The 23,528-nt window shown below is 43.1% G+C and overlaps 1 protein-coding gene and 1 long non-coding RNA gene across 4 annotated transcripts; one reads left to right on the top strand and one right to left on the bottom strand.

Moving 5' to 3' along the window:
- Positions 1 to 347: 347 nt before the first annotated feature.
- Positions 348 to 20,308, bottom strand: PKN3 (protein kinase N3). 3 transcript variants are annotated; one of them, XM_074846533.1, is made up of 22 exons: positions 20,172 to 20,308; positions 16,471 to 16,753; positions 15,766 to 15,914; positions 14,153 to 14,282; positions 13,888 to 14,039; positions 13,318 to 13,513; positions 12,824 to 13,015; positions 12,456 to 12,565; positions 11,842 to 11,985; positions 10,798 to 10,873; positions 9,630 to 9,816; positions 8,393 to 8,504; positions 7,436 to 7,512; positions 5,865 to 5,931; positions 5,187 to 5,278; positions 4,643 to 4,819; positions 4,488 to 4,550; positions 3,865 to 3,941; positions 3,140 to 3,282; positions 2,789 to 2,896; positions 2,146 to 2,226; positions 348 to 1,244 (listed from the first exon to the last, which is right to left on the bottom strand). In XM_074846533.1, exons 1-22 carry the CDS (start codon positions 20,190 to 20,192, stop codon positions 1,032 to 1,034), a joined length of 2,850 nt encoding a protein of 949 aa, XP_074702634.1. In that variant the 5' UTR covers positions 20,193 to 20,308; the 3' UTR covers positions 348 to 1,031. The 3 variants fall into 3 exon arrangements, with proteins under 3 accessions (XP_074702634.1, XP_074702635.1, XP_074702636.1); XM_074846534.1 differs by having other exon boundaries at positions 16,471 to 16,748; positions 20,172 to 20,182; XM_074846535.1 differs by lacking the exon at positions 2,789 to 2,896.
- A 161-nt stretch (positions 20,309 to 20,469) lies between these two features.
- LOC141932660 (uncharacterized) lies at positions 20,470 to 21,481 on the top strand. Its single transcript, XR_012625873.1, has 2 exons — positions 20,470 to 20,551; positions 20,667 to 21,481. It is a non-coding gene; the product is annotated as an uncharacterized LOC141932660 (long non-coding RNA).
- The last annotated feature ends 2,047 nt before the right edge of the window (positions 21,482 to 23,528 follow it).

Below are 23,528 nucleotides of genomic sequence, written 5' to 3'. Positions count from 1 at the left end.
AAATGTATCTTAACAAGTATGATCACAAGATATGTTACCAGGCAAATGAAATCACCTTTAACTTACCGATTTTCCAATATTAACACTGTCATCATTTAGCTATCCCAAAAAAGATATAGGATATACACATTGGTAAAATCTGTGGAGAGACAACCCGCCTGCGATCATTTGTATGTGACAGCTGATGACACCATGCAATATGTACACAGACCACTTGAATGAGAAGGAAGGAAGAAAATATTACTATTGACATTTACAGAGAAAAATAAAACCCTGTCTTTTGAGCAGAATATGGTTAGTCCTGATCTGAAACATTCGGTTAACACAAAGGAGATGAAAAGCTCAAATTTCATTATAAGGAAAGGTATCTTTATTTTAAAAAAAAAAAATAGCATGTGCAAAGCTGTGGCTTTTTTATATCATTAAAAATAATAGCTACAATTTAGCATCCTCAGAGTAGAAAGAGACTCCTTATCCTTAAGACAGATCACTTGGATCATTATCAAACCCAAACATCATTGTCCTGGTTGTGTTAAAATCCATTCCTTCTCTGGCATACACACAGTTATGAGTAGGAATGGGCATAAAATCATTACAGAGAGGGAATGCTAAGTATCTTTTCTAGAAAAATAGATGACAAGTGGCTATTCCCCCTACTACTATGCAACTTCAAAAAGCCATGCTGCTTACTTAGGCTTTTTGCAAAGAGTAACCTGGGTTGCAGACATGATTTGATTTCATTAAATTAAGTCCAGTTTAAATTCCAAATTACCTTCTATATTCAATGGCAGCAGAAGATACATCCAGTCAAACAGTAATTACTCCTTAAAGATAATTGACATCCAGTATCCCTCCAACAAATAAGGCTGAAAAAACCACAGTAGTTAACTCAGGTTGCAGGGCACTCTCATCCTGGGGCCATCAGCACTACCACTTCTACGAATCCTGTTGACTTTTCCATTGCCCATGCCAAGTCCTCTCTACACTCTCAAGGTGGTAACAATCTGTTCATGTTTCTTACAGCAGAGGAATCAAACATCTAAAAGGTGTCTGGAGACAAAGTCAAAGTCCTTGAAAACAGTCTGCTCCTTACGGGTTAGGAGAGCAACCTCCTCTGGAGGAGTAAGGATTGGATTCTGTGATGTAAACTCTTCATCGAAGTTGCTAATGTCTGTCGGATCTCTCAAAGTGGGCACAAAAGGGGGCTTCAGAGTCCTGGCAAACAAGGCATCCCAATCAATCTCCTGTAAGAGAAGGAAGTGAACAGGACAGATTGACATTAAGATTCTTTATGAAATGTGAAAGTGAGAGTGAGGATTGCAGCTTCCTTCCAGAACATTTGCAACATGTCTTATTTCTACTAATTTAAAAAAAAAAAAAAAAAAAGAAAGAGAGAATTGAAAAAAAGATCCAAAACAAACAGCACAGTTGGTGCAAGCCAAGTAGTAGAGAGATTCCATAGAGCCTAAAGGCTGTTCTTCAGAACACTAATAAACAGAGCTACAGCTCAAACTGCATTTAGGAGGGACAACTAAAGCACAGCTGTGGCTGGGTGGATCTGTGGACTTCCCAGCAATTTCTGCTGACATCCAAGTTCTTTTCTTATTCCAGTGCAAAGCCAGCCAGGGGCTATAAGGCTAATAACTTCTGGCAGATGGATAATGACAAGGAGGAATGGTAACACCTTTGCCTGGAACAGACATATACCCTTGACCTGAAACAAATGTGTCTTTAACCTCAATTTCTCTTAGGATTCATGTATACCCTGCAAATGCAGGTGCCATCAAATAGCCTGACTGGCAATCACTGTCATCACTAGACAGCATTTTTGACTGCTGCAGTTTGATTTAAAAAGGGGTGTTTGTTGATGGCTCCAAAGGTAGGTATATTTGTATGTAGAAGTAGCACAATCAGAAATAACAAACTGGCTCTGGAAGCTCACGGACCCCAGAAAACACACTTGGGGGATGTCATTTCAAACAAGAGTTGAAACACGTATTTCTGAATAGAGCAATGAGGTGCAACAGAAGCTACCACTGAGATCTCACTGACAACTAATGGAAATATGCCTCAACACCGACAGAAAGCAAATCACTCTCAGCTCAAACACAAGAGATGAGGGGGAGGGATAAAGTGAGTTCCTACCTTAAAAAAGGCCTGGATTTTAATCTCTTCTGCATCTTTTTCCCCTGCTCCCAGTCTACGTTCTGGACATTTCTGAAGAAGCTGCAGGAAATATCAGTTCCAAATTAAACAACAGGAACAAGGATGGACAGAAATAATGTTGTAGGGAGAAAAACAAAAGAATGGAGATGGACTGACCCCTCATATCTTCTCATTCTCACTTTGCAGCAAGGTCATAATCTGCTCAGACCTAGTTCCTTGCAAACAACTTGCCAACATCAGTGAGATATCCGCTATAAACTGCACGAAGCATCTCATCTTAACCGTGCACCTGTGACTACTGGGTCACATTAAAAACCGAATCAAACCATCTCCACTGAATGTTTCTGATATTCCTGCCCTTGAATCAACATGTCTCCATTTCAGACTTAGCAGCAACAGACCTCAGTAAGGAGCCTGCTTAGTCATCCTTAGACAGAAGAATAGCATTTGTGTAAAGAGAAGGAAAGGAAAAATGTGTAAATTTTAAATGTTTCCTCGGTCTGTGTAGGCAGCTCCGGATTACACACACAAACGCTACCCAGTCCTAATAGGGTCCCTCTGGATCTACTTACACAGTAAATGCAAATTCCTCATGCTCCCAGAGACCCATCAAGCCCATTACCTTACGGATTATAGAAAGTGCCTCAGATGAAAGGAATCGTGGATACCGGACTTCATCATTGACAATACTGTCAAAGACTTCTTCCTCATCATCTCCAGGGAATGGTGACTGCAATTGTGACATTTTATTATTTAATCCACATAGCACCCATTCCTCACTATTAAATAGGGATGAGAATAGCAGGGAGTTGTATGGATTAACTAGCGTTTGGCAAGCACTATGAATGAGAAAAATGTAATTTAAGTACTACTAAATAGTTGGCTACATTCAGCAAAATTTTATCTCAGGTGGTCAGGTACTACTCTCCCCAAGACTGCTTAGCGAGATCCTCTTAGAGAGAGGTGGCCTTACCTCACCAACAAGCATCTCGTAAATGAGCACCCCCAATCCCCACCAGTCTACTGCCCGAGTGTACGAGATGTCTGTCAGGACTTCCGGAGCCAGAAATTCAGGGGTGCCACAGAAGGTGTTTGTGCGGTCTCCAAAGCCTATTCCTGTAGGAGAAGAACACTTTTGTAAAATCCAGCACAGGTTAGTAAATGGATTACATGCAGCCTCACCTTCTGAAAGCCAGAGTTTATCATTTGATAATCTAATGTTGTTAACAGGGCAAGGGTTCTCATCAATGCTTGTAAATGCCAACAAGGAAGTATGAAACCTGAGGCTCCTAACAACTCCAAATAAGAAATATACAGACAATGCTTAAATAAACAGCAAAAGCAAGGAAACTTCCTGCAGATTCCATTGCTCATTTACTCAATTTTGTAGTATCCTATATACTGTTTCCTTTGAACAAACAAGCACATTGTAAACTACTTCATAAGTTTCCTGAAGATTAAGGGACAAAGTACTCTTTCCAAGTTCACCATGGCCAGACAGGTGAGGTTTTTTGTTGTTTGGTTTGTTGGAGTTTTGTTTTGCTTTGGTTTTGGTGGGTTTTGTTTTATTTTTAAGATTGGGATGAATACAAGTTACACACAACCACCTCAGGATCTGTATTTGTGAACACATTACTAAAACCCAGATCCTAAACTCGTTCTGATGGTTCAATTTCAGCTTTATCAAAAATCACTCACCTTCCTTACACAATCCAAAATCTGCAATCTTCACAAATCCTTCAGCATCTAAAAGGAGATTATCCAATTTCAGGTCCCTGCAGGCAAAGGAGAGGAAAGAAAATGGTGGGTGAAGTCTGAGGATTGCCATCCAACATCTTTTTTTTGCAAGAGGCAGAAGCTAGAGAATAAAATCTAAATTGAGTAAAGCCTACACTGGGTTTAAATAATGTATTATTTGGAAGATTCCCCTTAATTTATTGATATCTTCCTCTTAATGAAAGGATCACAAAGCAGCTTGGAGCCAAGTGGAGCTTATTCATCTGGAAAAGAGCATCCCACAACAGCATGACAAATTACTTGACGTTACAGTAAAAAAGAAAGCAGTGACTTACAGGTGCCCCCCAGAATGTATTGACATGTCACAGAGGATTAATCACCTGCAACATATCAGATGAATAGCTTCTAGATGACTTTCTTTACTGTAAGCACGATGAACATGCTGATAGCAACAAGCAACAGGGAAAATAAAGACAGAAAGATTAGAAACCCCAGCCAGATAGTGAGCTCCAGACTTATAGCTACAGGAAAAATAAACTTCCAAGTTGCTGAACTATCTTATACTTGATTCTTTGCTGCATTACCTATAAACAATTTTCTTCTCATGCAAGAACTGGAGCCCCAAAACTACGCAGGCTGTATAAAACCTAAAAGAAAGAAATAGTTATCAGGAAATATATATTATAGAATAAAGGTAAAAAATTTATAGTGCCTGGAAACTAGACTAATTCTAACTCACTGTGCCATATACTCCGGAAAGACATCTTCATGTATGCGCATCATAAGATCACCACCCGGAGTATATTCCATCACAAAACAAGCATGATGAGGTGTCTGGAAACAGGCAAACATGTTCACAAGGAATGGATGATCAGAAGAATTGACCACTTCAAATATTCGCTTCTCACAGTTCAAGCTGCCAGGATTCAAAGAACGAAAACGTCAATGTTAAAACTTGGCAGAAAAGCCTGTTTTGAGAAGACAGGATGAAGAAGAAAATCTTTACATCTTAAGTTGGAGAAATAAAAAGTGAGGGTTAATACAATATTTATCTTACATATTTCCAAACCTTGAGTTTTAGGGTGTTCTTCAGGTTATTTCACCAGAAGCTAGAAAGCAGCACTGTTACAAGTTTCCTTATTCCTGGCTTTAGTTACCCGAGCCTTAAGGTCACATTTAACCTTAACAGTACTGTGACCAGTACACATCACACCTACTAGCATTTGATTGCAGGTGTGTTAATGTAGCCTCTGACAATAGTACCATCTCTAAACAAAGCTCACCTATCAATTTCATCTCTCCTAATAATATCTTTTTTCTTCAAGGCTTTGATAGCATACAGCTTCCCAGTTGCCTTATATTGGGCCAGCAGTACCTGAAAGACAAAAGAAAAGCTGTACTTCAAACAAATCTGTTTGGATTACTTTGACTCCCATTGACACAAACTATTTCCATGCACTCCAGACAGCCATTCTCAAAACCAAGCTCAAGTAACTCCAAAAATGGACCACATTTTTTTCTGCTCTTTGTGCCGCAGCAGTCCAGAAGGATGTCAGTGTAAGTTATATTCTTTTCACAAACAGTAGTATCACAGCTGGCCCAGAGCTTTACAAACACCTCAGAGCTCTCACAGCAAGCAACTATGCACACAGCTTTTGGCAATGGAGCTATTCCACTAGTCACCACCATGATAACAAAAGGAATGGTAATGCTGTGCTTTATGAAATGACTTAGCACTCCCAGGACAGTTTTTTTGAAGCCACAAATCTTCAAGAGTTTTGACTGTTAACAACAGTTATCAGCTGCTTGTGTGGTTGGGCTGGATTTGTTTTGTATATCTGCATCGCAACAAATCTTTTCTGTACTCCAATCTTTTCTGTATTCAGACTCGGAGGCAGAGGCCCATCTTCACAACCACAGTCCCACTGCCCTCCCCCACAAAGTGTACACCTCTATACTACCTTCCCAAAGTGGCCACGTCCCAACATAGCAATGCAGTGAAAGTCCTCAAGCTGAACTGTCCTTTTCCTGCAGACAAACAGAGAAGAATTGCTGAGACAATACCCAAAAGATGTATATACAGATAACAAAGGAGTGTGTATTTGTGTTAGGAGAAGCAGCTCTGTATAGCAAAAGGGAAAGCAAACAGTTGTGTCAACCACTCCTCACCTAAACTGAAATCCTGAAAATTTAGACTTGCTGATGCTGTTCTGCCACTGAAGAAAGGAGCAGATAACCATAAGATGAGGAAACTGTTCCCAGTGGCAGCAGTCTGACTGCCATCTGTACTGGCAACAGGAGCAACAATTCTGACTCTCCAAGGCTTACTCTCTCAGTCACTTCCCATAACAGGATTAGTTCCCCTCCACCCCCATCCTTGGGGTAGGAAAATTCAATTTCGCCTACACTCCTTTCAGCAGGTTCAACAGCAATTGCGTTAATCAGACATGAACATGTATATCAAGTGCTAGTAGGACAAGGACATAAAAAGAAGTTCTCGAACAGGAATTGGAAATGAAGCACAGTGAGACAACAGACATAAGATGTTGCTGAAAAAAAAAAGTAGCTGAATAAAGAGATGCTATAGAATGTTATTTCAGCCACAATGTGTTACCAAGGAAACTCAGGCTGCAGAATTGCTTGGAAAGAATTAAAAAAAAAAACAAAACCCACAAACCAACCCACTCCCTAAACGCTTTAGTCCAGGATCATCTTTAAAAGGCAGCAGACACTCCATACTCCTCCAGTAAGTGAAATGAAGGGCTAAGTATCTACCCATGAAGGATTCAACTCCCTCCTCAGCCTTCTCAGAGAGAAGATAGGTAGGTGCCTGACTGTATCGTGACTACATGGTTTTGAAGATGGGACCCCTCAAAAGCGATGATGAAATTATAAAGATAATTCTATGATCTGAACTGCAAGATCAGCTTAGATTTTGCTCTTTGTGCTTTTTCGGTCAGTATTTGTTCTACAATAGTAATTTTTTTTTACTTGTCCTGTTTTTGATATATTTACTGCTATGTATCCTTATTACACACAAATTATGTATATATAACTGTCATAGATTATAAACAACTTAACTGTTTTATGCCTCCCTACCTAATGAAAGACAGTGTATCTTGCATATCAATAGAAATAGAGGAGTGTGAGGGATGCCGAAAGTGTTTCTAAAATGTATTACTTAGAATACAGACACATCTAAATATGCCACACCATAAAACTTCAAACACAAGGAAGCACTTGAAGACAGTTAAGTGACTTTACCTTCTACTAAAGTCATCTATTATATCATAGTGTACAGTCTATCAATAGGCTAAGTATTGGGGTTAATAAGCAGATAAGGTGCAGCAGACATTTGGACAAGTAAGTTCAGAGCAGACTTTTCCGGGTATTGTCTACACTCAGCACTAAGTGTCTGCTGCTGAGAAACCAAAGCATACCTTGAGCAGAATTTTATACTGCATGCTCAAAAATTTCGGCCCAGTGCCTCTTTAATCTGTGACCCAAGACAGCCCACGCTGTCCACAGTTACCTTGGAGATGCCAGGATTGGAAATTCTGTTATAGCAGAGCTGCAAGACTTCTCCTCAACATGCAGCCTCTTCAGACACTAGGAACAGAAAGAAAATTACAGTGTGTTGTCTTCTGGAATTACCAAGTCAGACCTGAACACCAATATCCAAATTTTTTCCTCTGTCATGATCCAACATAACAACAGACAAGTTCTTGCAGTGGTGATTGGCTTTGATTGGAGGGAAGCAGCATGAAAGCAGATTGTCCATGGTCACACAAAACTATTCCCGTGTACAATATTTTTTGATAGGGTTAAACCCTTTAAAATAAATACTTTTAAAAGTCTAGGATAAAATGTTTCCTTTCTAGAAAAAAGGCATCTCATGTGCCAAAAAGAGTCACAATGACCAAAGAATGCAGTTTCCTCTATCACCAAAGCCAAATGAGAAAGGGTAAGATGTGGTAGAACACAGGTCATTAACCCTTGTACTACTCAAAACAATTTTCCTGCTCCTTCCTGTCAGAAAAGTAGAGCTCTTCTTGGTTTTGCCTGTTTTTTTTTAACGACAAAGAACTTCATCTGGTCCTAAAAGCCTGTTGACCCTCCTTCCCTGCTTTCTCTGTGCAGTCACCTGTTCTGTACTCTTGCCCTGAACTCCCAATGCTGACCTACCTCCCATTTTGCTTCTTCAAGAAAAGCAACTTAATTTAAAAAAAGAAGGAAAAGTGGGAAAAAAGGGGGAAAAAAGAGGAAAAAATAACAAAACAAACAAAAAAAAAGAGGTGCAGCACTTTTGTGAAGACTCTATGCCAAAATAGCTCACTGGATTTTGAATCCCTGGAGATCAGCCAGCTAATGAGGAGGTCCCTGCCTAAAGTACAGTTAATTTCTCCAGTAGTAAACAAATAAGAAGAACCAGGCCTTGAAAGAATACCAATCAAAAAAGAAAAGCCTCCCTATTAGCCCAGACAATTACCGGAGAATCTGCAGGAGACGGAGTGGATTCTTTGGAGTTGGCCATCAGAAAAACGCGTGGAGGCTTGGGTGGTGCTTCATCAGCAAACATAAGTTTAGCCACAGGAAAGTCACTGCATTTGTAAGACAAAATTGAAGGAGATCACCTTAGGGCAGAACATTATATATGCAAAGTTTAATTCAGTCCAATACACTGGACAACAGGACTCCCTGATTCACACCTGTGAAGTATCAACGAGACATGTGCTCTCCTAAATGAATTAAAAGAAAATGAGCTATTAAGTTGGTGATGGTTACACTCACATTCCATCACTAGCTCTCTGATGTTATAAAATTAATGAAATGTAGGTGTGTAGAAATCAGTCACTATGATCAAGAATTAAAGGAAGACTGGATTTTAATAGCAACACAGTAGAATCATAGAATCACAGAATGGTTTGGGTTGGAAGGGACCTTAAAGATCATCTAGTTCTAACCCCCTGCCATGGGCAGGGACACCTTTCACTAGACTAGTTGTTGACTCAATTTTTATTTTTTTCTTTTCTAGGTCTTGTTTATCAGTAAGAATAGGCTCTTTTTACAGAATGACTAATTAATTCCAACAATTTAAAAATATTATTTTGGGAGTAATTTTCTTCTACAGCATATGTAAAAGCTTAGCTATGTACCTTCCGAGTGCTACATTATGCTAGTGGTTGTGGTACATTCAACCTCTTGAAAGAAGAGTGCATTTTTACCACAACAATCACATTGTGACCTTGCATAGAGTTCAGTTACTATACTGGTGAAGACATATAATGAGTGCAATTTTCTTTCTTTTACAGTGCAGAAACAGTACATCCTTTTGTGTATATAACTTCTGAAAAATCTGCTTTTGGTTTGGGTTTTTTTTGTTTCAGTGTTTACTTATCACCACTTTAATGCCCACAGATCTTACTGCAGAGGAAGAACAATCTGCTGAAGTTCCCCTGGCTCTGGAACACTGCTGCTTGTTAGGACAGCAATTCTGCAAATCAGTCCAACTGCTACCAATAAATCAGCCATGGCGTATTCAACACTCCACTAAGACCACGTCATTTCAGGCAGCATTGGCTTTTCTTAAAATCCTCAATTAAGTTCCACAGATGCATTTTTCTCATCAGTATCTTCCTCCACCTCAGTAAGGTGCAACAGGTTTTTAAGATCTATCCTACCCCCGTTCCAGAACGTCATCCAGCAACACTCAGAACACGACTCACCTGCTCAGTTTGGACATTGAATCAACGTGACTTTGTGGGGGAACTGGAGAGAAGTCTGTGTGAATGGGATCATGAAGTGGGGGACTGAGAGTGCTCATGGAACTACATGGAGGGAGGAAACTCATCATCAGGCGACCCCAAGCAGCAACATTTATGTTCATTTGAGGAGCTCGGAGAAATTCCTTCCCTGGAGGAGTCAGAGTCAAAATACCAGCGAGATTACAATGCACAAATTACAATCTCACATACTGTTAAATTATTGTTTTCACACACACACCCGTGGGTTACTCAGAAAGGTAGCCCACCCTAGGGAGAATGGGCTTCTTTTCAGAAAGGAAACTTCAATAATGATGATGATGAAACAGATCTACTATTTCACCTAAATTCAGTTCCATATAATATGATAACAATCCTCAAGTAGAAATTGCATAAAACATTAAAAATTGATTTTAAGTCGTGTTTTCATTTATTTCAACACTGCATTTTAATCATGCAGCCTGTTAACAGAAAGTTGCTGAAAATGTCTTAAAAAGAGTAAAACATTTGGGATGTTTTCAGTATTTTTACTACTTCTTGAAGAATATAAATATAAAATCTCATTTATCCCCACTGCCAGGAGTTCTCAGTATGTAAAGTATTACCTTATTCATCTTCACAAGAAAGAATTTATAGACAAAAAAGAAAGTATGCAAGTTATTCCAGTCCCTAAACTATTAATCTGGGATGTCAGCTCTAAAGACCTGACAGCCAATCAGTAGCCTGTTCATGCTACAGTTTTCTGTAGTTCACAGTTTTCCAGAAAACCTTTCAATATCAGTTCATCAGTAAGAGCATTGCTGGTTAAATTAGTACAGTCTGAGTCCTGGATCTTGCTAAGAAGTCTGTTAAATAACTAGTAATTATATCTTCCTAACAGTGTTAATCGTGAATAGAAACACCGTAACAGTGTCACGTTACACCCCATGCTGCAGCCAGGCTGCCTGCACTTTTTGTGACTGAACAAACCTTCACATTCTAACAAAGCCCCCTACTTACAAACAGTAATTAGCAAGCATTTTAACGTCTCACAAATTTAAGGAGATAGGATTGCATGCCAGCCTGCTGGTGCAAACCCCTGCCCTCACGTACACACCCTACAGAGTAAGCAGTCAGTTCTCTAGCAGCTCACCTTTCTGTTTGGGGAAAATGCGTTTCTGCCGCTGCAGTTTTGGCTTTCTCTCAATGACAGGGTTACAGAACATCACCTGTCAGAGAAGCAAAGGGAATTTGTTAGGATTCTTCATTTACACTGTGAACACAAACTTTCACACATGCCTGCTCTCTCATCAATTTTTCCATTCATATCTATTTGGTAAGTTAGGAGTCACTCCCATAGCCTCCAGACTGCATTATTCTAGCTTCACCCTCTAAACATCTGTTACTTCAACTGTGGTTTTAGATGTTGGAATTTTCTGCTACCTGAAGTGCAGAAAACCCCCAGCATTAAGACCAATTCATACCCCAAACAAAATTAATCTAATTTGTAAAGCCATGCATAATGAACACAGCCATTTATAGGGTAAAAAAAAGTAATAGTCCGTGGCACAGAAGTAAAAAAACAACCAACCAAAAACAACCCCCACAAAAACAAAACCACAAAAAACAAGAAGGCAGGGAGAAGAGGCAAGTTTTGGAACATGAGGTCAAGATCCTACTTCTGGAAAAATAACCACAGCAACTTTCATCACAACACAAAGGAGAAAGTACTGTGGCTTTTAAAGGATTATCTGGATGATCTCTTCATTGATAGCACTTCAAACTATTATTAGCCTCAGAAAGATGATAAAATAAGCACACCCAGAGGGGATTTGGATCTCTGATTCTACAGTCTCTGTGATTCAATTCTGACCATTAAGCCATATGTTTAATTAAAGTGTCACCGATGACTCATAATGAAAGCAAATAAAAACCAACGGATTTCACAGCACACACACATATAATTACAGAGGAGCAGCTGAAGAGTCACTCTGGGCTATGGCATGTATACATCTATTATATCATGTTGTTCCTTATTCTTATATGTGATATTGATGCAAAAGGATTTCAGGTGTCATTCTACCCTTCTAGATTATTGCTCCTTCCACTCCTGGTATCCTGGGTTGAACAACTGCTTTCAGGGCAGGCACCCTAAACAGAGAGTTCTCTGAAAAAGAAACAAAGCTTACACTTATACCTCTGCAAAAAGCATTCCTTGGGGTTCCAGTGAGAGGCACATCCCGTGACGTTCGTTATCAAGGAAATCATCCAAACGTAAAAACTTCACTGCACATAGTTCTCTCCAGTCTCTCCAATAAATTGCAATTTCTAGCTCACGAGACTGGGGGGATGGGTAAGAAAAAAAAGCATAAGAGTTACATACTAGCCCATGCTCTGGAAATGCCACACACATGCTCTTGTAAAAAAACAGTGAACTAAACAGTATGCATAAGAAACTTCTTTAATCCTTCTGCTCCCTGCTTTCTCTGATGTTTTCAGATCTTCTTAGCTACAGACCCTCTTGGAGATGGCTGTCTTGGTTCCCCATTTCAGAAATCCCTGTGAGAGCCACTTAGCTGGTAAGATGAAATACAACTGCTCAGATGAGGAGAGAAGGACAACAGATGCTGTTCAGGCTGAATATCTGCCAGAGATGCACTGCCTTCAGGGGAAGGCTGAGATAACTGGCACATAAAAGGACATGGGGACAGCAGCAACACCAAGTTGAATGAAGTGGAATGGCAGCTGAACGAGCAAATCAGGTAAGGTGAAATGGAAAAACACAACACAGGGAATCTGGGTCAGACTCACCCGGTCCAGCTCAATGACAAAGCTCTGGTCCCATGCCTGGTTATTAACTGGTCCCCAGTTTGTTTGGCCAACCACTTTATTGTCCACTTTGAGCACAGCAAGGACCTCATCTAGTCAAAGGAGAAAACATGGATTCTAATATTTTACCAAAGAAAACTGCTCATGCTGAATGTGAATATAACAATCAAATGTTGTTTCCAGGAGAGTACTAGGAGGACCAAGTATAGTGCAATTCATTCTCCCTCTTAAGTTTTGCAGACACCAGGTTTCTTACAATTACACTCATACCAGGCTAACCTAGTACCATGATGAGAAGCCCCCACGCTCCCATACTCTGCTCACAATTCAACAGGGAACCCCATACTCACTACACAGCTCTTCATTCCGCAGGTACTTTCCTGCCACGCTGCGGCCATGGATACCCAAGCCAACTCGTGTTCGGGAAAGGGATCTCAAATCACTTGGGCTGGCACAGATGGGAGAAGAACTAGTCATTCGAGAACGTCCTGGAACATTCTCCAATAGATCCTGACACCCCATCAGTCTCACTTCCAACGTTCCTGAGGAATTTTAGGAGAGTAAAGAATATTATTATGTAAAAGATAAAGTGATTCCAGTCAGCCTGTCCTCACAGGGATCCAAGAATTTCTCAGATGCATGATTGCTTGGTTAATAGCTCACATTTACCCCAGATTAATAAGACTGCAAATCCATATGATCAGAAAGCTCTGGCTGGCCTAGAAGACATAAGTCCAGTTCCTAGAAAATCAAGTGTCCATATAACAAGAGGCGTTACAACAGTGAGAAGAAAAGCAACTCGTTTTTCCCTCTGTCCTCCTCACAACATGCAGGATTTATGCACCTGTAAGGGCTGTAGGTTTGATAACCGAAGTGGGTTGGATGTTGCTGTGTTGAGCTCCCAGGGAAGAAGTATTTACTAGTTCCTGCTTGATGAGCGCTCTTTTTGGGTGATCAGGAGAAAGCTCACTAAGCTGATGTTCCAAGGACAAGCGCAACAGGTCAATCTTCTGAGAGGACTCTTGCAAACGACTCTGAGCCTAGCAACATGAAGTAGAACAGAAAGGAGGCAGAGATTTTAAACGTACAGCCTCAGTCCAAGCACTGTGAATCCTTTATGAACTACTAGAGCAAGCTTCAAAAAAAGACCAGATAACATCTTACTAATAAAGGAACAAGATGAAATATTTTCCCATAGATCCTGACCACCCCATCAGTGTCACTGCTGATGCTCCTGAGAAATTTCACCAAAGCAAGGAACATTATCCCTAGAAGTGAAAGTGATCCCAATCAGTCTGTCCTCACAGAGACAAAGGAACTTTCCAAATTAATAACTCTTGGTTAACTCTGCTCTTTCATGCTAAATCACTAGCATTGAGGCATGAAACCACCCTCTCAAGGCTTAAGTGCTTACCTCAGCCAAAAACTTGCGATCCTGTACCCGACTGCCTCCTAGGATCTTCAGCACATTTTTTGCCCCCTCAGCTACAGCAGCTTCAATGCGCAGGTGATGTCTCAGCTCCTCAATACGCAGCTCCAAAGCACTGATGGTGGTCCCCATCCTCACTGGCCATTTGGGAGACAAAATATGGCAAGGATGAAAATTGACTGAGTATTGTGGATCTTAGGGCTTTGGCCGCATCTGTTCTGGGCTGTATCAGTTACTTAAACCACCTTACCTGCTGGATCCACTGTATCTTCCATCCCTCCTGCTGACTGAGATACTTTTACAATGTGCATGCGGATTATTTCAATCTTTGTCTTGCTGTCCTGAAGCATCTGCTGAGCTGTAGCCAGCAGCTTCCTCTCCTGCCGAAAAGAAAGCATAGAGAGAGAACATGCTCATTAAAAATGGATTACAATGATGTGTTCACATATGAGGATGAGGTGGTACCTGCAAGAAGGGTCATAAATGATTCTGAAACAGGATACACAAGCAGTTATGTAAAGGAGATACCGCTGAGGATCAAAGACTTGGAGATCACTATCTCCATCTGTAGAGGGAAAGGACAGGTCAAGGACATGTCCAGTTAATACCAAACCTTGCAGTCACTGAGACTTGTGGTTCACTGGCTGACTGTGCTTACAGTGTTTTCGTGAGCAGAGGTTTTGACCAAATAAAAATATCACTACCCTCTACACTGCTGGTCTTACTGAATTAAGCTTCATAATAAGCCTGGATTTTTTTTTAAATTATCCTTTGACTTTTAAATACGATTATGCCAAACTCAAAAAGTGAGATGAATATGAAACCAGTAAAACTCTGAAAATTTTTCTCACTTAAAAGAGACACCACATGTTGTGCTCTATCCTAAACAACCTACTAATATCAAAACATCACATCAACTCAGTGTACCATACCAATGTTTTTTTAACTTTTTTTTCCTCAAATCAGTGACTGAATGTAGCTTCCCAGGCTTGGAACAGTTTTTCTAGAGATATCACTTCTACCATGCCACTTCCTATGAGATACTTTTCTCTGGCTCAAATCTGGACTAGAGTCACCGTGAGCACTGAGGTTAGATGCATTACCAGCTCTGTGTTGGCATTCAGCCAGCTAAGCATCTACTCTGACGTAGCAACATAGAGCCTGTAGCTGGTAGGGAGAAGTAGGTCTTTCCAAAGGGACATTCATCTATTCAAGAATGATAACACAAGCCACTCTCTAGGTACCTAGCACTTTCCACTGAGACTACAGAAGGATTTACATGGCTAAGTTAAAACAACATGATTCCCAACTCTATCATTAATACCACTGAGCAACATTCAAGAGCAGAAGCACAATCAGCATCTGCCACGTAAGAATTGCCAAAAGGATCAAAACTGCCAGACTACGCCCGTCTGTCCAGTCTAATAACTCCCCTCTCACAGTGATCACCACCAGAGGCTTCAGAAACAGGCACAGGCAACCACATCACAGGCCGAAGTGGAATAAAGTACACTTTGAGAAAAGCCTTTTCCTAACATCCAGTAATTACAGATTGGATTAAGTTCTTGGCAAATGAAACATGCACCATCCAATTCATTTTTGATTCCTGCTAAATTCTTGAAATCTGTCACACGTTGCAGTAAGTCCAATGCACAATCGCAGTATTGGCTGTCCTGTGCGGTAACACGGCACGCTGTCACTATGCTGAGAACCAAAAAGCAGAGCTAGGACTCAGTCAAGCAAGCTTCACAAATTAATTTCTTTCACACACCAATTATCAGAGAGAGTTTTTGTGTATGGACTTTAAACACAAATTTTGACCCAGGAATCCACATTCCCAAATGGTTGCTTCTTCCTGCTTACCTTGGATGTTGAATACATTTGGATCATGTTCTCAGCTCCTTGTTTCACTTTCATTTCAACATGCAGCTGCTTTTTCAGAGCTTCCACCTTCCTTGCCATGGGGTCTGGGTTTCTATCCCAGAGACAAGGATCTGGAGATACAGATCCATCTGCACAAACAATACAATCAATACCATTAGTCATCTTTTCTTGTGTCATCTCACTGGGTTATAGATGAGTGACTCTACAAAAGAAGGTTAGGCTATAAAATAAGGTACAAAAAGGTCTCATCTACAAAACTGACTGCAAAACACTGTTTCAAATGAAGCTCAAGCTCATATCTATAAATATTTCTTAGTTTATCAGTGAACCCATCCTAAAAAGCACTCTTCCAATTTTATACTCATTCATGCTGTAAGATACTTGGATGTTCAACTGCCCCAAAACTCTTCAAATCTCTTCAGTTCCACCTACAGCCTGCTCCTGAATACTGCCCATGCCCAGCACTCTCAGCTGGTCTTCTGCCTACGCTGATCCCTCATGTTGCCTCCTCTCACCTTTACTGCCCCATTCTCAACTTTTTACTCCGCAGATCATTTCATCAGCTAAATACCAACAGAAGAAACTCCTGCTACTTGTGAGCTCTCAACAGAAAAATATTTCAATATATATAAATATTGAAGCACTATAACATAATTTTCCTGTCAATCATGACCCAACACCTACCTGTCTTACTCTCCTCTTTGTCTGTTATTACAATCCTTGCATTAAGCTCCTGAAGTTCCCAGTGCAGTTGCTCCAGTTTTCGGTTGGAAGATTTCAGAACATGCTCTATATGAACAAGATTCTTCCTGTCTGTTGTCGCTTTGCGCAGGTTTTCTGCTCCCTCTTTAATCTTTAGTTCTTTCTGTATAGCGCGGCGAAGTAGTTCCTTCTCACCCTCCAGTTTTTGCTGGAAGTTTGGATCCATTAAGTTCACACCATTGCCCAGCTGCAAGTGACAGCTGCCCTGCAACCAAGCAGTGTTGGGCCAGAGGTTTTCAGAGATTACACAGTTCTACCATTTTTATAATATAGCGATACCCTCATAAGATTCCACTCCTTCATTTCATTTAGAAACTGGTTCACATAAATTCTGAAACCAACCTTTTCACCAAATTTTCAAGAAGACCAGACCTATATTTAAATTGCAGAGGACAGAACACAACTCTGATCTTAACATGCCTTAATATGGTTTTAAACCATAACAGAGAAAAATCTTCATCTTACTCATCTCCTTGTTATTTAATGTCTATACACAGCTTTATTCTCCAAGTTTCAAAGCCCAGACAATCTTTGCCCTTGTTCTGATCAACAAACATTAACTTTTACTAGTATGATTTAGTAGATACAGATTTTTATCTGAGTATGTTGATGCTGACTGTTCAAAGACACAACTCTAACCTGTTAAAGCTTTTTAGGAATGTCACGAGCATGCATTAGCTCTCAGTTGTTAACCCTGAAGAAGAAAAATGTAAACCCTACAGCTTTTTCACAAATGAGCAAGCAAAAGAGTAAGCTTAACTTTCTGCTGTATCTGAAAAGGGAACCAGACTGTTGTCTCAATCTCTGTTCTTGAGATTTACAGGCTTAGCAAGGCCGATTTAAAGCATTGATTATTCTGAGTTGCATTAGTAGCAATTCAAGCTTGTTCTGGGCTTTGTTTTACATCATTTTCAATACTGATTGTTCTAGTGATATATGCCTCATCAACAGCTCTGGACAGAGATGCTCTGCTTACAGACTCTGGACATACACAGTATAGGCAGTAGCAGCACAGGTAGATCTCAGTGACCGAATAAGCACTGAACTCAGGCAGGAGCTGCGAGAGCTTTATCCATGAGGATGTTACCTAACACCGTAACAAACAGATCCGAGCAAGAGGTTATGCTTTTCTCTTCAACAGGAGGAGTGGCTTTAAGGCATTCAGAGCATATATATTAATAACCTAACATTAATGACTCATCATACTCCCTGCTTAAATGCAAAAGAAACCATTGCACAGTCAAGCTTCACTACACTAACCGACCTAATGTCACACAGCACAGCAGTGACTAAAGACAGAACTCAGGTATCCCAACTTGCTTTCACACTCTTTAATCGGCTGACCACATTTCCAACAATAAACCACACTGGGTTTTTGTTACTTGTGTACATTATTGCACTTTAAGAGTGTGCTGTGCATCCAAAACCTATGCCACTCACACAGAAACAATTATTTAATCATATTAGTATATTTTGTTATGCAGCTCAAAGACCCAACCAAACATCCTCACTCAGATTTTGCTACAATTTCAGTCTAATAACAAAATCATTAAAGAAAATTTAAGAAAAAAAATCTGTTTCAAAGTTGGCCTACAACCAAGTTAGGTCTGCAACAGATACACAATATCCAAAATAGGAGTTGTTCAGATTGGTAACAAAACAAAAAGGTTCAGATTAACATCCTGAGTCCAGGAAGTTCTCGCCCAATTAGTAAAGCCAGGAACTAAGCCAGAACTTTGAAAAACATCCAAAGTTTTGTGAGGAAGAACTTGAATCATGGAGTTCCTGAGTCACAGGCAACCTTTACCAGCTGTGAGTTGGAAAATCAGAAAACTCTTTATCCAGACTGTAGCAAGTGACCAAAAGGAGTTCACTGGTTGCAATTCTCATTTAAATATTTAGAAAAAGCATTCTTATTTATTTTCTATCCAAACTATGCAAATGGGTATAAGCAATCCACACCCTGGATCTGCTCAGAGCAATGGAACGAGTAGTGGTGCAAGAGTAATGCCAACACAGGGTACTGAATACAGAGACCTGGCTATTGATTCCGAGAACAGGTACAGTCTGGGCAGCTCTTGGGTCAATTTTCCTCCACATCACCCTCTGCCAAGAGCTAGTCTAAATACCAGTTAATGCACCATGCTAATTTTCTAAATATATTTAGAATGTAAGCATGGTATGTTTTACTGGATCCTTCTTCCCCTCTATGGACCAGAGGGTGCCATAACATTGATGCTGCACCAGGAAGATAAAATACTCTATTATTGAGGAGGGTAGGAAAGTGGAATTTGCATTTGGGTTGATCCATTTTGCATTCTGACTCAGGAATTTCGGTGGGGTGTCAGGATACTGCCACAGCCCGTGCTGCAGTTGTTCTTGGGTTCCCAGGGAAGGTCAGTCCTTCAGGGTATGTCTCCAACGCAATCCTGAAGCACGTTTACAGTTTGCAGAGAAATACGCAAACTAGCTTAAATTAGCTTGCTTTTGGTACTTGTAGTGAGCCTGCCAGAAGTCACCCAGGGCTTCCGCTAGACTCATGTCATACCGAACCGTCTAGACTGCTTCCTAAAGAGCAAAAATTTCAGCAGTATCAAAGTTGCACTGAGTCCCTTGGATTGCAGCTCAGGGAGATCCCATCCCATCCCCTCTGTTGTTACACCCAGCCTGGCAATGAGCTTCACCTGCACAAAGCCCAGAGCAGACCTGGCCCTTACAGTTTGGCCACTAACATAAAAACTTATTTACAATTTGATTTAATGAGCTAGTGATGAGGAAGCCATCCTTCGTGCAGACACACGTGTTCACCAGGACATTTTAAATCACATCTTTCAGAGCAGCTTTGTGCTGTAGGGCTGAGGCCTGCGTCGGACAGACTCACACTGACTGCATTCACTTTTTATGAGAAAAAGCCACTAAAAGGTTTGGAAAAAGGCAATTGCGATCCTGTCTGGAGCCAGTCCCCTTTCCCACTCCGAGTTGCGCAAGGGCTGGTAAGGGTGGAAAGCTGCGAGTCCAGGAGGCACCGAGATGGGGAGAGCGGTCGGGCGGCAGCGCGGGCTCTTTGTGCCGATCTCTCCATCCCTTCTTTCCCAGATTAGGCTCGAAACGCCTCAAGGAAAGAGGGCAGGGCATCTCCTCCACTCCGGGGAGTTTATTCCAGAAATGAATGTTTTTCCCAGCACGGAGGCTGGCTGGCTGCCCTCCCCCGGCTCCCGTGTGCCAGCCCCAGCAGTCGCCTCGCCTCCCACACCTCCTCGATGCCGAGAGGGGATTTCCGCATTGGGGACCAACTTGGCCCGAGCCCCATTTCGCTGAGGCAAGGAGAGACATTTTTTGGGGATCCCACCTGCTTCGCCCAGCCTCTCCCACCTCCCTGGGGCGCGGCCAACCGCGAGAGGCGGAGAAGACAGCGGGAAGCGCCGCTCCCCCCACCGCCACCCCCTCCCCACGGCCGGGGGCTGCCGTTTCCCAGAGGGAGGATGGGAAGAACCCCCAAAAGGCGGAAGGGGCCCCCAAAGGGCGGAGAGGGCCACCCAGGAGACGGGAGCCCGCTTGCTTGAGGGGAGGCGCGCCCCGCCCGCCATGTTGACGCCCCTCCGAGCCCTCGGCGCGGCGCTCACCTGAGGGGTCCCCGCCGCCATTGCTCCGTGCGGCACCGCCAACAACCGGCACTTTTTCAAACTTCAGCCTTCCCGGGAAGCGGCGTGCCGCCGCCAGCGCCCTCTCGCGGGGTACGGGCCCGGGAGAGCTGCCGGCGGGCGGCCCTGAGGGAGCGGGGAGCCTCCCCCTTCCCCACACCCCCCCCCCCCCCGCCCCGGCCCTGCCCCGCGGGGTCCTCGTCCCGCCGCAGCTCCCGCCCCTGTCAGGAGCTCGTCCCGCTGCTTTCGCCCGCCCTGAGGGGAAATGCGCAGCCGAGACCCGGCGGCGAGATGCCGCAGCGCGCCCGGGATGGCGGCGGGAAGGAGAGAGGCGCGACAGGCCGGACGCTGAGGAGACTGAGGTACCTCCCGCTTCCCAGCGTGGACATCGCCCTCCGCGTCGGGCTGCGGGGGAAGGAGAGGTTTTAGGGGGTCAGTGGCCTTTGTAGGCACAAAAACTCTGGGTTCTTGCCACAGGGACGGTACGGGGACACCCACAGTGACAGATCTCCTTAACTCGGGCCCCGCTCGGTTCCTGACACCTCCACTGGGCGCTGTGAGGAAGAATCCCTGCGGCTGGGGCCAGGTTGCTGCGCTGGGTCCATCAGGTGGTTTCCAGTTTTAGTTCTCCAGATTGAGTCGTAACTGGCGTTTGTTTGTAGGGGAACAAGCAAACTCCAACTGCCCTTTAGGTGGGATGCTTCCCTGGAAAGGGGGCGATGCCTGTCTCCAGTGCTGGTTTTTCACTAACTTTTTCTCTGCAGAACCACTCCTCTACATGTAGGATCTGGGGTTTCAGCTGAATATTTGAGTGAAAAAATAACCCAAATGCATCAGCAAGGCTGGCAGTAATCCCCCAGCTGTCGTGAGTGAAAAACCACCACACTGCCGTGCTGCCATCCTGTCATGCAGAACCAATACACAGTAATGTCGTAGGCCCAGTGTTTAAAACGAGTGAAACAGATACTTATTGCTTTCAGGTGGTAAAGACCACCACTTTTAAGATCCCTCCTCAGCAGTATTACATAATCTTATGATTGCACCAATACACTTTTTCAGTCCTGGAGCAATGCACAACTTTGAGTCAGAAGGCATCCGGAGGTGATAGTATTCCCACATACAAATTTAGAAATAAACAAATATTTTCCTTGAATTAGAACAGTTTTTCTAGCATAAGCATTTTTGTAAATGATCTGCAACTGAGTAATTAGTAAAAGGAAATCACCAGAAGATGTAAAATTTAAATCTAGCTTAACTGAGTTGAATCAATAAAGCCTTAAACTTCTATAAAACCTTTGAACATAACTCCTGTTGTTAATAAAACAAGTGCATTAGATTAAGATAAACTCTTCTGGAACTTGTTGCTATTTGTAACTTGGTCCAGGCTCAGTTTAGTGTTTAAGGAATGATTTTAATTAGACTGTTCATTCAGTGGAAATACTGGAAAGGGGAAAGTCAAACTAGTAGGTGTAGATTGAGTTTCAGAGGAGCAGGGACACTACCATACCTTCGACAGACAAAACCTGTCCCAGCAGACAGGGATCAGGGCGGTGTTTGGCTCGGTCAGCTGGGGAGAGGTTTGGTGGGAGGAGGAGGAGGAGATTTGTCCACCGCCGCCTTCAGGGTTCACATGCGGCTTCCCCCGCTTTCCTTCACATCTCGTGCCCTCCAGGGGAGGCAGTTCAGGCAGCCTGGGAAGCTGGAGGAGTTGACTGAGGACATCTGGCTGAAGGAGCTGCCCGGCCTGGAGGGATGGGGCTGGGCAATGGCCGGCGGGTGCTCCCGGCTGTGAGGAGGGTGCGTGCTCTGCTCTGCCGCCCTCCGCCTCCAGCCTCGGCCTCAGCCCATCCCACGGGCACGGGGCAGCTGTCCCCTGCAAATCCCGCGGATGGAGGGGGCCGGTGCGTGGGATCAGCAGTTCCTGCCCACTCGGCAACCTCTGTTCCCACGGGAAGATAATATCGCCGCCGGGAAGGGGAGCGTGTGACCGGCCCGGGGGGGAGCGGGGCGGGCGGGCTGCGGTTTCCGAGCCGCGGGGTCTCTTTCGGGCGCCTCCCGGAGCGGGTGCTGGGGATTAAGGCAGGCCCTGCCCTTGAACCGGCAGCTGCTGTCCTCCGCTAAACCCGAGGAGAAGGGACATGTGCGGCACCGCTTTGTAGGCGAATTACGGCTCCAGGAAAGCCGCTGGCCGTTTTGCCTGCGGTTAGGCGAGCGCTAAAAGCGGGGCGGGGTAGGGGGGGAGGAAAGCGCAGTGGAAGGATGCCCTCGCTTCCCGGAGCCCTCCGCCTTTCGCCTTGGCCAACTCTCCCCTTTCACGGTCCTTCCCGGCCAGGGAATGCCCTTCCCGGGGCGGCAGGCAGGAGCTCCCCGAGGGAGCGCTGCGCCAGCCCACGCCGGGCGCTGCAGAAATCCTCCGGGTGCCGCGGGGAGCCGGCCCCAAGGGGCACGGCTGGGCCGGGGACACGGGAGTCCCACCGGCTCTGCTCCAGCGGGCACGGGGGGGGATTACAGCTTCGAGGAGTCCCTCCACTAGAGCACATTCCCTCAGAGAAGGTGATGATCAAGAGAAAAAATCTTAGGAGTTTCCATTTTTAATCCAGGAGAGGGAGGGCAAGAGATTAAGCATAAATCTGTTCCGCGGAGGAAGCAAGCATCTTGTTCCAGAGTCACTCGTGACCTCCGGTCAACTCTTATCGCACTGGGCACCTGATACCTGTCAACCTCGCCTGTAAAAGACGATGCTGAGTTTGGGACTAAGAAGTGATTCTTTTGAAAAAGACTCTTAGAAATGGTAATATCAAATAACAGTTAAATGTACTTTAATTCCTTCAAACAGAAGGATATCTTGAAGGTACATCAGAGAAATTATTTCATTGATTTCATTCTCTTAAAAAAAAAGCATGGCTTCAAAATTCAGGAACAGTATCCAATAAACAAAGTACTATCGTTATGCGCCTGTTTTAGTGTGGTACAAAGAGAAGCTTACAGTTTCAAGTGAATGGCATAAATGACTGAGAAATCCATTCAGATAATGCTTGTTTACAGGGACAAAAACTATGTTGACAAGTATGAGTAAGCACACATAATCTGTTTAAAAAAACCCAAACCTTTCTAACTGTATTTACACACACGGATGTATTTGCTTTCCTTTGGCACTAGAAATTACAGACAAAAGATTCCATTTTATAGCAATTAAACTTCAAAATTAAAATAAAAATAACCTTTGAGTCATTTAAGTCGTACAGCCCCAGCACAGTAGCTTCACCTTTATTAAATTGTTGCCAACTCTATATTCTAACTCTGGAAATTCAGGCCACAAAGCCTGAATTCAGCTTCCAC

The sequence above is a fragment of the Strix aluco genome, chromosome 20 (genome assembly GCF_031877795.1).
Source record: "Strix aluco isolate bStrAlu1 chromosome 20, bStrAlu1.hap1, whole genome shotgun sequence".
In the NCBI taxonomy this organism is placed as follows: domain Eukaryota; kingdom Metazoa; phylum Chordata; class Aves; order Strigiformes; family Strigidae; genus Strix; species Strix aluco.
The sequence above is the reverse complement of the archived record's forward strand: the minus strand, read 5'-3'. Positions and strand labels throughout refer to the sequence as shown.

What these genes read in the sequence shown, in the direction of transcription:
- PKN3 (XM_074846533.1), bottom strand. Translation starts at nt 20,192, where the DNA reads ATGGCGGCGGGGACCCCTCAG. An exon ending in TGGCGGCGGGGACCCCTCAG is followed by an intron (nt 16,754 to 20,171) that starts GTGAGCGCCGCG and finishes GCTTGGTTGCAG; the next exon opens with GGCAGCTGTCACTTGCAGCT. An exon ending in CAAACCTACAGCCCTTACAG is followed by an intron (nt 13,016 to 13,317) that starts GTGCATAAATCC and finishes AAAATTCCTCAG; the next exon opens with GAACGTTGGAAGTGAGACTG.